Consider the following 18,234-nt stretch of genomic DNA (forward strand, 5'->3'; position numbering starts at 1 on the left):
GTGGGTAGGGTTGAGTGGAAGTGAGGGTGTAGACATAACTATACCTGTTCGTGGTTGAAAGAGACTTCAAAGAATCCAGGAACTAAGGAGTTTGAGAAGGATGGGTGGAGAAGAAAACTGTGAGCTAAGTGCCAAACTATTTGTTTTGTCTAGTCTTGGGGTTTCATTTTTGACCATCCATGGATTAGGAGTTCTTAGCCTGATTTCTATCATAGAACCCTTCATTGAGGGTCTGGTGAAGCCTGTGAATTTTCAGAATACATAAATGGAATACATATGAGTACAAAGGAAACTAATTATACTGAAATAGTGATCTCTTATCTCTATCCATTCACCTATCCATCCATTCTTCCATCTGTCTATCCTCTCATTCTGTTCATCTGGTATATCTATCTGTCAACCTATCTATTCATTGCTATATCAAGCTATTGATCTATCAATCTATCAATTTGTCTGTATGATCTATCTATCTGAATGTTCATCTGTCTTTCTCAGTCTATTCATCTGGACTATCCATCTGTCTGTTTGTCTATCCATCTATTTTTCTGCCTATCCCTTTGATATTAGCTGAAGTAAAGAATCAGAAAGTGGCAACAAATATATGACAAACTGAAATAGGAGTAGACTTTAAAGGAGGTGTTTTGGGGATGATGGCAGCAAAAGGAAATCTGAAAGAGGATAATAATTCCTTCTGATCTTATGTGGGTCAGGGGATGTGTGAGAAAGGGTAGCCAATTTTGGAATGGGTATCAAGAAACATGACATCTTCAGGAGAAAACTAGATTTCACTGAGCTCCAGAAATTTAAGGAAAAAGAAAATATGAAATCCTGGTATGCTAAATTTAGAACTGGAAGGAATACTGGAGGTTGTTTATTCTAAACCTCTCATTTAACATGTACCAGGAAATGAATGACTAGGAGATCTGACAAATTGATTTCCTTCAGTCAAATTCATGAGGTTACAGGATGTAAAGGACTGTAAGAGACATAATGAGGCATTATACTCTTAAAGTGTAAAAGAATATTTTCTTTTTTTACCCCTTTAGGTTTGATCAAACTTTTTTTTTTAGATTTTTCAAGGCAATGGGGTTAAGTGGCTTGCCCAAGGCCACATGGCTAGGTAATTATTAAGTGTCTGAGGTCGGATTTGAACCCAGGTACTCCTGACTCCAAGGCCGGTGCTCTATCCACTGTGCCACCTAGATGCCCTGGTTTGATCAAACTTGATGGAATTAGTGGGCAGCAAGACACCATGGGCAACTAAGCAGCTCTAGTATCTAAGAGTAATAATAGTAGCTAAGTATCCTCTAAGAGGGCAGATCACTGGGCTTGGAGTCAGGAAGCTTCATTTTCTTGAGTTCAAATCTGACCTCAGACATTTACTAGTAGTATGACCCTGGGCAGATCACTTAACCCTGTTTGCCTCAGTTTTCTCATCTATCAAATGAACTGGAGAAAGAAATAGCAAACCACTCTACTATCCTTGCAAAGAAAACCTCTAAGTAGAGTCAGGAAGATTGGAAAGTCAAAGAACAACAGTCACACAAAGACACGCTGCAAGGTCTGTTTGGGGCAGGAGATGACATTGAGGGGTGTGAGTTTTGGCAGTCAAGAGGCGAATCAGTTATGGAAAAAGAACTCAAGCTTTGAGAGTTAGGGTCCCTCACCTAATAGGAAAAAGAGATTCTCTTTTACATCTGAAACTCAACATGTGTAAGACTAAACCATTATCTTTCCCCCTCCTTTTTAATTTCCCTGTTACTATCAAAGGTACCACCATCCTCCCAATTGCCTAAGCTTTTAACTTAGGTGCCATAGTCACACTCTTTCTCATCCCATATCCAGTCAGCTGCCCAGTTCTATGATTTCTACCTTTGTAACATCTCCACTTCAAACGCTCAGAGTCCTGACCTGTGGGAGAGCCTTCTGATAAGCCACAGGGGGACAAACTATATCATGAATGCAAAACAATGGATTCTTTTGGACCTCTTTGAGAACAAAGGACAACAACCAGCATCTTTTCCATATGATCCCTTCTCTTCTTTGACTACCTTGGTGCTTGTCTTCATCATTTACATGGATTATTGCAATAGCTTGCTGATTGACAGTTTCCCTGATCCAGTCCAATCCTCAATTCAGTTGTCAAACTGATCTCCCTCAAGCACAAGTCTGACCACGTCATCCTTGTATTCGATAATTTCTAGTGACTCCTTATTACTGTCCCACCCCCAGGATCAAACATAAAACCTCTGTTTGGATTTTAAAGCCTTTCATAATCTGTCTCTTCCTACCTTTCCTTACGCTTCTCCACTCTGCAATCCAGTGACACTGACCTCCTGGTTGTTCTCCCGATAAGAAATTCTATTTCCTGACTCTAGACGTGTTTGCTGGTTGTCTCCCATGCTTAAAATTCTTTCCCCTTTCATTTTTGCCTCCTGACTTCCCTGCTTTCTTGAGATTCCAAGTGAAAACTCGTCTTCTGCAGGAAGCTTTCACAACCCCTCTTAATTCATTTACCTTCCTTCAGTTGTACATAGGAGTTGGCATCTTGCCACTTCCATTAGATTGGAGCTCCTTGAAGGCAGGGACTGGCATTGACCTTTCTTCTCATCCCTCACAGTACCCCACACATCTCTTTAATAAATACTTGCAGACTGACTCATCCTAATACCAGTTTCTTCCATCATTTAGCCTTTCTAACCTTATCCTTATGACTGTTTAAATTCTTAGAAAATTCTTCACCTAGCCTCCCTCCTTCACAATCAGAATCACTTAAGTGTAACTTTGGAAGTTTTTGCTAGTTAGTCCTGATGTGTCTCTTTTTTCTCCAACAAAATTATAAGTTTCTAGCAAATAGGGGACGACTTCTCAATTTGGGGGGGGGTAAAGACAATGGAATTAAGTGGCTTGCCAAGGTCACACAAGTAAATATTAAGTGTCTGAAGTCAGATTTGAACTCAAGTCCTCCTGAGTCCAGGGCCAGTGCTCTATCCATGGTGCCACCCAGCTGCCGCTATCCAATTCTTTTGTGCCCCAAGTATTGCCTAACACAGAGGTGGGTATGCAGTAGGTGCTCAGGAAGTTCTGTGTGGAAATGAGAAGGGAAATACTGATCTACTGTGATCCACCTATCAGTGAAAAATTAAAGAATTTAAATCCTAAAGGAAGAGGTCTTAGAGGCCATTAGGTTTAACTACGGATTTTCCAGATAACAAAACTGTGGCCCAGGTAAAGGAAATAATTTGTCCAGGATCCTGCAGAAACTTAAATCAGAGTTTTTTCATTATGTTCATTCTTAATGTGGAGAGGTGGTGTGGCATGTGGCTGGTCAGTGTGAGGGCTGCCTCAGATTTATCAAATTTATTAAATACCTACTCTATACATTGTCCTAGATGCTGGGGATATCAGAATAAAACAATATTTACCCTCAAGGAATTTCTATTCTATCCATTAAGATGTACTTGCTGGATGACCATGAGAAGGTCACCTGGCTTCTCTTTCCATTTGTTACCAGTCAGTATTAGGATTTTTCTGAGTTATCCATATTTCTGAAGTCAGAGATGGAGACGCAAAACAACAGTGAAAATGAACATCCGGATCCTTTACCAAACTCTGTAACTGAAGGGCTTCATAGCCTGGGCTGAACCCTCAATGCTTGTCCTGTCCCATCTTCTCTTTAATAAATATTGGAGGAGTAGAATACTATTTGACTTTGGGAAAGATGGACAGCTATTTGGTTCTCGTTCTCTCTTGAACCCAATTAGACATCTTATTGTCTCCATAAATCCAGCTCATCCATAGCAGAGATTTTCTTCCTCCCCCACAAATCAGCAGACATTCAAAAAGTACTTGGTCATTAGTACATTGATTGATTGACAAAAGTGTTTTATATGGACAGAACAGGAGACTTTGAGAAGGAGTGCGTGATCAGGGCTTAGCTTTAAGGTTCAAGACTGGAAGGTCTTGGTTTGTCTGGAAAACTCTGAATCTCAGTGGACACTTAGGAGAGAAATGGGACCAAATGGATGGGAGAAGATGTTAGGTTCATCTATCCAAGAATCTTTTGCTTGATATAAGCAGCCCTGCTCCCACTACCCCTCACAACCCTCAAAGTATACTGATCCATTCCCATTATACAAAGGAGCATAGAGTAAGGCCCCAGAGAGGAACTCTGCTTGGAGATGGAGCAGGGTCTGGAGCTTCTAAGCCATCGATCTCCCTAGCCCTACCGACTCTGTTCGAAAAAGAACTCGGTTCTAGGGGAAGGATCACTCTCCTTGATGAGTCTGATTGGTTCATGGGGTTCTGTTGGAGCCCCAAGGAACCAACCTGGCCAGGCAGCTGCCTCTAGCCGGAAGGTTGAGCCTGAGCTGCTCCTGAAGAATGTGAAGTGGGTGGCCTCCTCTCCACTCTTATATAGGTCTTCGATGCTGACATCCTATGGGGAACAAGGGACACTTGATTACAGGGAGGTAATGTTGAATGAGAAGAGGTCTCTTTAGACTGGGGAGGAAGAGAGTTGGGAGTCAGAGAAAGAAATCAAAAAGGAGCCCTTTTAGGGTAAGGGGGGGAGAGTTATCTTTGAAAAAAGGAAGGTATAACTATTATGTGGATGGAGAGTTAGAGGCAAGAGAGAAGGAGGACACTAGCATTTCTCTCCTCACAGGAAAATCAGTGATAGGAAGAATAGGAATAGAGATACTGAACCTCTACCCCAAAGTTTGTCACCCTGTGTTTTTGTTCCATATACTAAAAGAGGTATAAGATCAAATGAAGAACATGGAACTGGAATGCAAGAGATCCATATCAGTGCCTTATCAGTGTTTCAGAGGCCCTCAAGAATTCTCACCTCCAACTGAAGCAAGGGACCCTCTCCTGATTCCACACATGCTAAGCATCGAGTTCCATCTTGAATTCCCATAATGATGGGGAACTTGTTTCTATCAAGGAATCTGTTGGGAAGCACGCAAACCTTCTCTAGGAAAGGAGAAAAACATCCACTTGGAAACTGAACGAACCCTAAAATGATTACCCAGAAACAGAGAAGAATCTAGGCAGACATAGTGCTTCCTTCAGACACAGAACCATTCCCCAGGATCTGCCTGGGGAACCCAAACCTTCAATTTAAACCTTTGTTCTCCTAGGCCACTAAAGAAAGGAAGGCTGAGATATTGTTTGCCCAGCACTGTGTTCTAGATGTTTGACCCAACCTGAAGGGTCAGGTGGACCCTGCTGGCATTATTAGCTAGTGTCCTACAAAGCTAGTTGTGGAAGTATTTGGAGTTCCCCACAAAGTTTAGGCTATATCTTACACAAGAGTCTCAGGAAAATACTTTAGTCTGACTGGAATGGGAAATTCTTATCAGTCTGTCTTTTACTATCAATTCCAAAACAATTTTCTGCTAGGAAACCTTTTTACTTCATTCTTATCAAAGTTCCAACCAATTTCTAAGAGGAAAAACTGGGTCAAAGAAAGAACTCTAAACTTAGAAAGAAGATGGATTAGGGGAGTTCAGTTTTTCAACTAATCTTCATGGCCCTACTTGAGGTTTTCTTGGCAAAAGAACCACAAATCCTCCCAAAATTGGAGTGGTTTGTCTTTTCCTTCTCCAGCTCATTTCACAGATGAGGAAACTGAGGCAAAATGGTCAAATGATTTCCCAGGGTCTCACAGCTAGTAAATGTCTGAGGGTGGTTTTGAACTCATGAACATGAGTCTTACTGATTATCCTTTATACCATCTAGCTGTCCCATATTAGGGGAGTAACCAGATTTAAAGCTAGAACACTTTAATCCAATTAAAGGCATTAACTAGCTCCACATTTCACTGGACTGAATATTTTGAGAAAATTTTAAGTGGCATTTTAAAGAATTATTCTATTAGATGAATCAAAAATAATTGAGTTTTCACTTGTGCTTTTTAATTGTTTTAATTATCATGGGGTCATGTCATTGTGTGGGGATGTCTTCACTTGAATCCAAAACTATTTGTATCAGAGAGAATTTCAAAGGCATGGGAAATTTTGTCCTTTTGCATCTGTCTTACTCTTTCTTTCTCTCCTTTTTTGCTCTCTCTTTCTTTTTTCCTCTATCCCTCTCATTCCTTTTCTCCCCTCCTTTTGTCTCCATTGATATGTCTTTGTGCTTGGGTCAGAGTTAATTTTTCTCTACTTTTATTCGGCTGTTTTTGTCTCCCTGTCTATCTTTCTACCTGTCTGTCAATGTCTGTCTTTCCCTGGTCCTCTATAGACAGAATAATTTAATTATTGAATAACTAATATTGAATTAACAAAATTATCTCTAGTTGAATTGTGCCCCAAACAAAGAATATAGTATTTCTCAATCCACATGTTTAAAGGCCCTCAAAGTTGCTCTTGTACCTGTAAAGTATTGTTGGCCAATAGGGACCAACTCTGGTATCAGTAGGGTGGGGAAAGGGAGGTAGAGTCCAGGTGGGCGACCCGGAATGTCTAGGAGTTGCTTACCTGCACCACAGAACTCTGAGTTTGGGTCTCCCACTAGGAGTTGGTCATTCTTCAAGTACAAAGGTTTCTGTTGAGCATCCTTGATTCTGAAAGGTCTTCAGGTTAGTGTTAGGCCCCAAGTCTTATCCTCCTGCACACCCAACTATACAGTACTCCACCCTAAAACCTGTCAACCTCTCCTTTTTTCCCACACATTAAAGAAAATTTCACAGCAAATTAGGAGGAACGTAGTGAACAGAAGTTTATCCTGACTCAATCTGTAACCAATGACATATTACCCCAGTGCCTTAGTTTTTCCATTCATTCAATGGGGCGGGGAGAGGTTGAGGTTCAGAGCCCAAAGGGATCTCAATGGTTATATGAAGGAATTTATCTGATTCAACCCACATTAGAAAAGCAATCCTCTCTAAAACCAACAATTGGTCCAGCACCCCCCAATGGGGGAACCTACTATCCCAAGAGGCAGCATCCTGCTTTTGAAAATCTCTAATTGTTAGGACAGCTAGATCACACAGTGGTTAGAGCTCTGGTCCTGGAGTCAGGAAGACTCCATTTAAAGTGTGGCCCTGGGTGAGTCACTTAACTCTACCGCACTTCCCTCAGATGTAGAAGGAAATGTCAAACCACTTTAGTATCTTTGCTAAGTAGAGTCAGACAATTGTTGGAAAGCCTTTTCCTAGCATCAGGACCAAATCTGCTTCACTTCTCTGGGTTAAATCTCTCTAGTTCCTTCAACTGATCCTCCTGTGTCAAGTTCCATAACAGCTGGAATCCATAAAGAACTTTATAAATAATAATTCTCCTCACAGCCACCCTGGGATGTAGTTGCTATTATCATCCTTATTTTACAGATCAGGAAACTGAGGCAAACAGGATAAGTGACTTTCATAATTATTGTCTGAGGTTAAATTTGAACTGAGATCTTCCTGAATCTAGTTCCAACTTTCTTTTCACTGTACCACCTCGCTTCATTTCACTATACAGTTTGTCCTCCTCTGTGAGATCTTCACCCTTTCTATGCTCATTCTAAAATAAAGGACCTAGAACCAAACACAATGATCAATTCTCAAGCTGTGAGTACAACAGGATTATTATCTCCTTATTCCTTCAAGACTACTTCTCTTAACGTAGATACCATTATAGGAGCTGAACTTTCTGCCATATTCCTCCCCTCCTCAACAATGGAGGGACACATCTAGAACTACCCCAAAATGAAAAATCACTCTCACTGTAGAGGTGATGAGAATATGGACTGGTTTGACCATCCCTAGATCTGTCTGTCTCAGCTTTTTTCTAGCCAGTTCCCCAAATCTCTACTCATTAGGATGAGGTGTTTTCACATGGGACAAGACCACAGCTGTCACAGTTTTGCTTGGCCAAGTGTTTTCCTGTGGCTGAAAAGAGATCACTAGAGTTGACCAAGGTTTCTTCATCATTATTCATGACCAGTATTGTGTTATAATGACAGGCTTAGATAAATATGGGGCTTTGGAGCAAGGAGGAAAGGAAGCTGGGGTGTGAGAGACATCAAAGTAAGGCCATGATTACCATGGGCCACTGGGCTGGTTTTACTTTGCATGAATCATACCTCTTAAGGATCTGGGAACTCCTCATTCAGAATGAATGGGGCTAAAGCTGGATTCTAGTCATTTCCCCATGAGATTCCTCTCATTCAAGTTTCCATCTACCCAATTTGGGTCAAAGTCCTATCCCAGGGTTTGGACTTCTCCCTTTAGAATTTCCCACTTTGTCTGGAGGTCTTATTATCTGAGTCACTTATAAATTCAGTCTTGATCTTATTCAGCTGATTTACTTGTGTGTCTTTTGTTCCCCTGTGAGCCAGCCCTGAGCTCTGCCTTGTACTAATTCTTGTTACTCTTTTGTTATTCCAGGTTCACAGAATCTAATACTTAAATGGGCTCCTCTGAGGCTATCTCATCCACATACAGGAAAAGAATTGTGAGATACTGGACAAATGATGATTCAGCTCTCCAGGGAAGGGAAAACCACTGTCTCTGAAAGTAAACCATTCCACTTGAGGCAAGGCTAGGAAGTTTTTCCTGACGCTGAAGCCTGAATTTTCCTCCTTGAAGATTTGACTCACTATTCCAGATGTTGTCCTTTCATGCCAAATGGAATGAATCTAATCCCTTTTATAGCCTTCAAATAGATAACAACAGCTCTCTTGTTTCCCTCCCACCCCATCTTCTCTTCACCAAAGTCATAGAGATCTCTAGGAAGGCCCTTGCCAGGAAAATGGAAAAACTTACACGAAGTATCGGGCCAGGGGAAGGGAACACATCTCTGTTGTCTAAGGTGAAGGGCAGTTGAGCCTTGCTGAGAAAAGAAAGGAAGAGAAATCTCTGTTTAGAAAAGAAAGGCAGTGGGAAGTTTGTGGATCTGACAATCTCTATATTCTGATTTCTAGGTCCCCTTTACAGTGGGATCCAGCTGGCAGTGGTGAGAGATTAATAAATATCTTAGTATGAATGAATTACCTTTAAGGGGAAAAATGCAAACTCAGATTCACAGAGCCCTTCACAATATGACTCCAATGGACCTCTCCAATTAATACACATTACTCCTCAGCTAAGGTATCACTAGAAAAGACACGGTGCAGTTTAATAGAAAGTGTTCTGGGCTTCAAGTCCAAAAATCTTGTTGAAACATGCATCTACTGTCTGACCATAGGCAAGGCTGGAAATCTCTTTGATCCTCAAGATCCTCATCTGCAAAATGGGAATATAATATCTAAGTTTCTACCCCTTTACAGAGAATTAGAAAAAAGGGAACTCTTACTACAAAACCTTGCTAGGTCACTTACTAGCTTTGTGAACTTGGAAAAGATCTCTTTGCTTCTCTCAGTCTCAGTTTTTTTCACTGTGTGGACATAATATTCTCTCTCCCACATCCCTAGTTAGCTCTAAAATTCCAGATTTCTAGGGAATATAGCTCAAGATTGGAGTTGGGGTAGGGCAATGAAGGCACAGCTGAGAATCTCTGTCTGGAGATATTCCCTTAGGATTGGGTCCTATATCGTCCAAAAGGAAATGGTCTAGTCCTTAGCCCCTGGTTGTGGGGAAAAGGAAAGGTACAGGCACGGGATGATGAACTGCTCTAGATGGACTAAAATATCAGAATTTGGCTGCATTGGCAAATTACAAGAAATGAGCTTGGAACGTCATGAGTGGAAATGACTATTACTTCTGCCAAGGTTTTTAAAGGAAAAAAATCCATACAGTTTCCATTTGATTTCAGAAAGAGGACCATAGAGTTGTGAGTGGGTTTGAGATACAGGAATCTGTGTTGTAATTGGCCCTGAATAGTGGGAATTTAAATTTGGGGAAGTCAGTGAGTTTGGGTACATAGGAATGGGAGTCAGAAGCACTGAGCCCTAGACTTACTGACTGCTCTAAGTAAACTTAGGCTAGTAATATCCAAATCCCCAAGCTTCCATTTCCTCCTTACTAAAAGAAATCTTGACCACCCTTTGGCTCCCTTTCAGCTCTGAAATCCAGAGGACAATCTGATGCCCTAGATAAAAGGAGGGACTCTAGTATCAGAATTGTTGGTTCAAATCCTGTCTCTGAAGCTGTTAGCTTCTCTCAAAGAGAACCAATGGCATCATGGGGGTGATTTCTTGACTTGCACAAGAATTGTATTTAAGTGAAACAGAGTTGCTTCAGGTTATCAGTCTCACTCTCTCTCCACCAGAGTCATCAAAGTCCAGTGACAAAACTTTTACTAGCCGTATGATCTTGGGCAAGTCACTTCATTTCAGTTTCCTCATCTATTAAATGAGAGGTCTGGACTAGATGAATTCTGAGATCCCTTCTAGCCTTAGAGCTATCATGGTATGTTATAAGGTTGTCTAAAGGAATATGCATAGTTATCTCTTTCCTGTTGCAGAGTGAGTTCAGTATATGTGATGAAATTTAGCTCAATTATAGACAGAGGAAAAAATGAGAGAAAGAAAAAGACAGATACAAGATACAGATACAGTGGAAATAACACCAACCCTGGAATCAGGGGGACCTGAGTTCAAATTTGACCTCAGATACCTAGCTGTATGACCTTGGGCAAGTCACTTAACCCCATTGTTTTGCAAAAACCAAAAAAAAATAAAATGAATAGATTTCAGATGGCCTTATGCAGGAGGTGTGAATTTAGGTAAATCCTTTGGCTGTTCACAGAAACTGTTAAATCAGTGCTGGTGTTGGGGCTAGAGGACCCAGTTAAGAATAATGGGTATGATCATAAAGAGGAGGGTGGTCCCAAACTGCAAAATTGTCCTACAAAGCAGAAGTTTTAGAAAAGAAACCTGGATAAGAAAGTGCATTTGATTCCTCATGAGCAAGGAAAAAAAGAAAACAAAAGAAGGGAAAGGGGTGTGTTTGTGTGTGTATGTGTGAGTGATGTGACACTGGGGATGCTTTAGGAGGAAGTCACATCCTAGGTCTGAATTTCTTTTAGTAGGCATCTGATCACTTTATCCAAATTCAACAGATTTCTCTAGAACCAAAGCAAGGTTTCAGCTTAAGTCCATTATTATTAACCACGTGACTTTGGGCACATTACTCAACATCAATTTCCTTGTCTTCATTATATAATGGGTCTAATCATAACTTACTGCTATTGTCTACTTACCACACAGGGCTGTCATTAGGATCAGATGAGATAGCATCTATGAAAGTGCTTTGTGAGCTATAAAAATGCCACATAAATGTGTGGTTAATATTTTCATGAATGCTTTGATCCTATCTTCTACTTTTCATTGTGTATCATTTCCACTGAAATTGTTTTTCACTAATGATTCATCTTCCTACCCAAAATCTTTATTTTGGTTTCCTGCAAAAATCTACAACTCAACATGTCCGGAAACCAAATTCATTGTTTTTCCTTAAAACTAACTATTTGTCCTAGTTTCCCCATTTTTTTAGGGAAAGGAAGAGAACAAGATCTACTAATTGCCTACTATGTACTAATAATCACTTTGCTAAGTAGCAAAAAATATGATTTCATCCTTGCTATAGTTTTGGAAAGTAGGTGCTGTTTTGATCCTATTTTACAACTGTGGAAGTCAAGACAGAGATGCAGTGATTTACCTAGAGTCACACATTTAATAAGTATATGAAACTGAATTTGAACTCAGGTCTTCTTGACTCCAAACCCAGCCTTCTTTCCACTGAAGCATCTAACTCTTAAGAGCATGAATCAAAAATTATAAGGAATCTATTTTACAGATAAGGAAACTAAATCCTAGGGAGACTGAGTGCATTGCCCAGGGTCTCAGTGGTTGTAATCATCAGAAGCAGCATTTGACCCCAGATTCTTCAGTCTCAGAGTATTCATTGCACTAAACCATGGCACTGCTACTCTCAGTGGTTACATAGCTCAAAAACTAGACATCAGCTTTAATTCTTTCTTTGTCTTCATATTTGCATCTAAACTATCCATTTTTCCTCTAGAGTATCTCTAAGAGGCATCTTTTCTTGTCTATTTTCATGACATCCATAGAACCCTAAGCAATACACTTTGATAAGGTATCTTCCTATCTGCAAAGACCTCACAGAGTCACACTTTTATCATTGTGGGCATTCCTTGATCCCTCTGCAATTTTGTAGAAGGTCTTTGTGCCTTTCTGAGTTTTAAAAAATGTCTCAGCCTATGGCCAGTCTGGAGATGAGCCACCTCTAATTTTTCTTAGGATCATTTAGACAAAAGAAATACAATCTATACCCTGCCCATTACTCAGAACTTTTCCACTTTTTTTCAACTTGCCAGAGATTGGGTTCTGCTGGCATCCCATTAATGGGGTTTCATAAATATTGACCTTGACTTGAATTGATTTTTGACCTGTCCTCACTTTCTCCTAGAACTCCCAAGCTTTTCTTCAATTTGTTCTTATCTTTAGTGGGAGTCTATTAAGAGCTTAAAATTTTATCTGGCAGAATGAGGATAGTATAAAGGGCATGGATATTGAGGAAGGGGGAGATAGATAGACAGAGACAAAGAAAAAGGAAAACAGAGGTGGCAAGGAAGGAGAGAGTGAGGAGGAGAGACAAAGTGGATAGGAGTATGGGAGAAAGAGGGAAGGGAGGAAGAAGGGGGAGAGAAAGAGGAGGGGAAAATGAAAGGAGGACAGGAAAGAGAGGTGAGAGGGGCAGAGGGAAGAAAATAGAGAGATAGAGTAGGAGAGTGGGAATTAAAAGGAAGGAACAAGAGTAGGAAGGCGAAAGAGTGAGAAAAAGGGAGACAGAAGGATAAAGGAAAGAGTGGATAGGGTTAAGAGAAAACTGATAAAAAATTAAAGAAAGGAGAGGAAGGAAGAGAAAATAGGAGAGAAAGAAAACTAAGAGAAAGAAAAATAGAAGCAGACAGAAAGAGGTGAATTAAGAGGTTTCCATCACCCCCCCAACACACACACACACACACACACACACACACACACACACACACACACACAGAGAGAGAGAGAGAGAGAGAGAGAGAGAGAGAGAGAGAGAGAGAGCGAGCTTATTAACCATTACTGACCTGTGGCTGTGCAAGTTGACTTCTTAAATCCTGGGCCTTGGAAACTTGCTCTGTCTGTCTCTGTGTCTGCCCTGTGTTTATAGGTCCTGGTCAATGTGGGTCAAGCCTATTGTTTCCCCTATAATTGATTCAGGAAGGGTAACAGAAAGAAGCATAAGGGTTTCACAACTCTTTTGGGTCACTGGGGATAATAAGAGGGATAGGGGTACTAATGAATGTTTGCCACGAGGATTGATAGCCCAAGCATTTAGGTCTTTGTTGCTGCTGCCGCCGCCATCATAACTGTTGTCATCGGTGGCTTCGGTAGCCAAATAAACAAATATGGGCAGGTGCATGACCAAGCCAGTCTCACACCTGTGCCATCTCTTGACCTGTTTTGAATTTGGGTATCACTGGCCAGTCAGGAAATGTCTAAGTGTGTCCCTATCCTTACCCCCTCCCCTCATCCCTGGCAACTATGCAGACTAGAACAATGGGGATCAAGGAATAACAGGGAGCTTTTCTGAGTGGAGCAGAGAGCAGATTGAGCTCTGAATGCTTCAAGGTCAGACTGATGCCAGGGCACAAGCAAGGAATGGGTGACATTGTCAATTAATTTAGTCTTGTTCCAGCAGGCAAAAACAGAGGGCAATTTGTACATTTTTCACATTTCTTAAAAAGTTGAATGGTCTCAATGAAAGAACAGCAGATGGAGGGATGAATGAGTGTATGCTAGGATGAAAAATCATTTATTAAGTGCCTAATATGTGCCAAGTCCTTTGTTGGGTATTGGGATATGACCTCAAAAGGGAATTAATTCCTAATTTGAATGCACTTGCCTTCTAATAAAGAGACAATGCATAGAAAGCAGAAGTGACCAAGAATGGGAATTTTGGTTTTGGGCTTCATAGGTATTATGAGAAATGTCTTAAGGTGGTAGATGCTCTTTCCAGTTACCATAGTAATAAAACTTAGTATAGAGACTAGCATGCAGTAGGTGCTTAATAAATGTTTACTGGCTGATTGTGATCGATCTGAACACTTTTCTCAGAGCAAGATGTAGAAGGACAAATTGGGGTGGTGGAGGGTGAATGGGGAAAAGTAAAAGGAAATGTTAGTAACTATAGATCTTGGAGAAATGGTTTCTGATTGGCTTTAAGTTGGAGTATGTGCCATCTGAGGTCCTATCCATATCTAACATGCTATGATCCTTTTAAACACAATGAAAGAAATGTCCAACTGGGAGGAGAACAAGAAAGGATTTTTTGTTATTTATTTTTTCTCTTTGCAAGCATCTCCAATATGCTTTAGACGATTTCAGTTCAACAAACTTTTATTAAGTTTATTATCATTTTATTTATTATTAGGATGGGCCAGGCGTTGTCCTAAGCACTCAGGAAGCAATTAAAATTAAAAGTACCTGCCTTCAAGGAACACACATTCAAATGGCTAAGACAAAATGGAGACAACCATGTGGAAACAAGATTCAGATCAACTAAATTGGAGATAGCTCAGGAAGACCCTAGCATTAAGGGGGATAGGGTCAGGTTTCTGACTTCTTGGATTTGGTTGATACTTGAAGACAAGAGGCAGAGATGAGGAGGAAGAGAATTCCAGTCATGGGAGATTCCACTGAAAATTCCCAAAGTTGGTCATATGTGGGGAAAGCAAGTACCCCATTGTTCTTGGATCATAGAAAATGTGGACAGAAGTAAGGTCTAATATGTCTAAAAAAGTAGCAAAAGACCAAATGATGAAGGGCTAATAATAATAATAATAATACTTCATACTACTTTGAGATTTACAAAGCATTTTCCTTGCACAAAAAAACCCCAAATAAATGCAAACATTTGTGACATGACTTCTTATATCTCTTAGGTACATTATTGTGAGTTTACAAAGTCTCTAAGAGAAGGGTCTTATCCAAACTCAACATCTTTCCCAGTATCCAACACATGCTTTATAGACAGTAGGTATCTTTTGAATGAAATATCCCTCCCCCACCACACACACTATTTTACAGATAAGGAACCTGGGACTCAGAGAAGTGACCTGCCTGAGATCATTTAGCTATTAAGTACCAGGGCAAGGATTTGAAACCAGATTGCTTGATTTCAATTCCAAAGATCTGCCCACTACACAACATAGCCTAGGTATTCTATGGGAACCATGGTATATTACATTTTATTCAAGATATGAATCTACACATCCAATCATTAATCTCAAACTTCCCTTCCCAGAGATAGAAATGAGAAGCAAACTTACAAGACACAATCATGAGCACACATGTATGATTTTTCCTTATGCTCAACAAATATTCCCCCAAAAGAAGCCTCTAAGTATATAATCTTTTAAAAATCTTACTCTATTATCTTTTGTTTTTACATTGCCCTTGCTGGAAGAGAGATACTCTTTACCCCTCCCTGTCTCTTTCTCACCCTTCCCTGTCTCCCAAGCAAACTTCCATGCCTCTCAGTGAAGCAAACTATTCCTTGTAACAAAGATTTAAAAGAGAGAAAGGAAAAACAAAATTATGGCTCTTCTCTTACCAATGGATCCAGACCTTAGCATTGACCAACACTTTGGCACCCATTGTCTTGATTCACCCTGACCCTGGTAGCTAGAATCCTGGACGAATAGGATTTTCAGTATCTCCACCTGTCATCTTTAGAACAAGCTATAACTAGAAGTGGTGATGCTGACAGATGATGGGCGGAGGGCCTGATATTGCCCTTGATCTGTAAGTCCAGATGCTATCATAGGCAGAAATAGCAAAACCAGTAAGGCAGCTCTCTTGTAATATCAATCATGAATGAACTCTATATGGATATTTTTTTTATGATAAGCACTCTATTCAAATTAGAATAGGATAGAGAGAGTTCTCACGGTCCTTCTCATGGTCCAAGTGATTTCCTAAATGTACTATTTTTTTTTTTTAGTTTTTAACCAATCTTTTTTTGTAAAGTTTTGAGATTTACAATTTTTCTTCCTCTCTCCCTTTCCTCTCCCCCCTCCCCCTGACAGAAAGCAATCTGATATAGGCTTCACATTTGTAAACATACTAATCATATATCAATAGTGAATATGTTTCGAGAGAAGAATCAGATCCAAAAGGAAGTAAGAAAACATTAGAAAGAATACTATGACATAATACATAAGACAACTTTTTAAAATTGAAGAAAATAAGCTCTGGTTTTCATTTAAACTTCACAGTTCCTTCTCTGAATATGGATGTTTTTATTTTTTTAATATTTTTAATATTTTAATTTTTAATTTTAAAAATATTTTAATTTTTTATATTTTCCATCACAAGTCCCTTAAAATTGTTTTTGATTATTTTGATTACTGTATTGTTTTAATCTGCATTTCTCTATTCAAAGAAATTCAAGAGAAATTTTTCATATGATGATAGATAGCAAAACATTTTTATTCTTCTAGGAGTAATTTTCCTTCATCTTATTTCAGGGTACTACCTTTTAAATTCAGTATATAGTAATTGGCATTATAATTTTCTGCATTAGGCTGTACAGTTCTTGAGGACATGAACTGCTTATAAAAATTAAAACAGATAGTTTAAAATTTAATTATTGGGTCAGGATTTCAAAAGATCAAAGTGCTAATTGGGTCAAATTAAATAAGGTGAAATTTAATCAGGATATACATAAAGATTTGCATTATGAGCAGGAGGTAGAAGGTACAGAAACAGATTTTGGTTTGAGGTAACTTCCTGATGATTAGAGCTATACAAAAAGGGAAGTGGATAACCTAAAGAAGCAATGGGATGTACCCCACTGGAAAACTTCAAGCAAATGCTGAATAAGACCTTGTTAGTGATGCTGGAGAGAGCCAAGTGAAGGGTGACTAAGAACAGGTTGGACTAGACTGGAAGTGTCAAACTTCCTGCTGCCAGTCACATGCTGCCAACAAAATTCTCCAGAGAATCCTTAGCCAGATGAAAATGTATTTGGAAGATGCTAAACAAAATACATAAAATACAATAAAACATAGGTAATATTAATTTGTGGTTTTCAGAGTCAATATGCTTCTTGGTAGGGTCTGTTTTTAATTTGAGTTTGACAATACCACACTAGACCACTATTTCTTGTTAACCTCAAAGAAAGGGTAGTGGTTGTGTGAGTAGAGAAGGAATTGATATTAAAAAAGGAATAAAGATATAAAAAAGTAATTACAATATTTAGTCAACTGATTGGGTATGTAGGGTAAGCAAGAAAGAATCCATTGAATTGAGGCAGCTAACCTAAACCTGTCATTCCTGACAGTATCTCATGCCAAGGGCCAACATTTTATGAACATCTTAGTTCTGCAGTCAGACCTGATCCACATTTTACCTCTGATCTTACTGCCTTTGTGATCTTGGGTGAGTATTTTGACTCTCTACTCTTCACATTCCTTATCTATAAAATATTAGATCCCTCCTAGGTTTCTTCTGGTTCTAGCATTCTGATCCTATGATCCTTCCTTCCATAACAATTCCATGTCCTATTTGTTTGGGAAATATCCTTTGCAAAGTAATAGGGAGCTAATTAGATGAACTAATTCCTATGAATCTGTTCCTGGATAACAGAGGTACAATGCCATAAAAATCAGGTTAGTACAGTGGGTAGACTACCGACATTTGGTGTCAAGAAAGACCTCCATTCAAATTGCACTGCAGATGCTTTCTAGTTATGTGATCCAGGACGAGTCAATTCACCTGGCTAAGCTTCTTTTATATCATTTGTAAAACAGGGATAATGCTAATTCTTATCTCATAAGGTTGTGGAAATGGTCAAAAGAGACAATGTACATAAAATCTTGAAAATCATGCAGTGCTATGTAACTGAATTACTGTTGCTGTTACCCAGTAATGTCTGTATTTTAGAAAGGACATGACTTCCTTCATACAAAAGGACAACTTTAGTCATTAGATTTTGAAATTCAGAATAAAATTTAAAATATAGTACTAGATTTTCACATGAGAAGATGTTTTCAGATATTTTTTGAATTCTGTTACTTCATAACTTATATGTGTAAGATGTTTAAAGTCTCTAAAGTCCTTTTTTTCATAACAACCCTATAATGATGGTATAGATCTTTGGTACAGATCTACTTATAATCCCGTATGTAGCATTATCTCTATTTTATATATGAGGACATTTTTTCATATGTGGCTCTGAAAGATTACCTTGTTCATGAAAGTTCATAAAAAAAGGATTTTGTTCATTATTGTATAGTG

The 18,234-nt window shown here is 39.3% G+C and overlaps 1 protein-coding gene across 3 annotated transcripts; it reads right to left on the reverse strand.

The window, feature by feature from the left end:
- Positions 1-3,836: 3,836 nt before the first annotated feature.
- On the reverse strand, positions 3,837-15,660 carry IL1F10 (interleukin 1 family member 10). Of its 3 annotated transcripts, XM_074222635.1 has the most exons (7): positions 15,548-15,660; positions 13,020-13,137; positions 11,133-11,189; positions 8,756-8,822; positions 6,486-6,571; positions 4,850-4,977; positions 3,837-4,438 (listed from the first exon to the last, which is right to left on the reverse strand). In XM_074222635.1, exons 4-7 carry the CDS (start codon positions 8,785-8,787, stop codon positions 4,226-4,228), a joined length of 459 nt encoding a protein of 152 aa, XP_074078736.1. In that variant the 5' UTR covers positions 8,788-8,822; positions 11,133-11,189; positions 13,020-13,137; positions 15,548-15,660; the 3' UTR covers positions 3,837-4,225. The 3 variants fall into 3 exon arrangements, with proteins under 3 accessions (XP_074078736.1, XP_074078728.1, XP_074078744.1); XM_074222627.1 differs by lacking the exon at positions 11,133-11,189; XM_074222643.1 differs by lacking the exons at positions 11,133-11,189; positions 13,020-13,137.
- Between the last annotated feature and the right edge of the window lie 2,574 nt (positions 15,661-18,234).

The sequence above is a fragment of the Macrotis lagotis genome, chromosome 1 (assembly GCF_037893015.1).
Source record: "Macrotis lagotis isolate mMagLag1 chromosome 1, bilby.v1.9.chrom.fasta, whole genome shotgun sequence".
Lineage (NCBI taxonomy): Eukaryota > Metazoa > Chordata > Mammalia > Peramelemorphia > Peramelidae > Macrotis > Macrotis lagotis.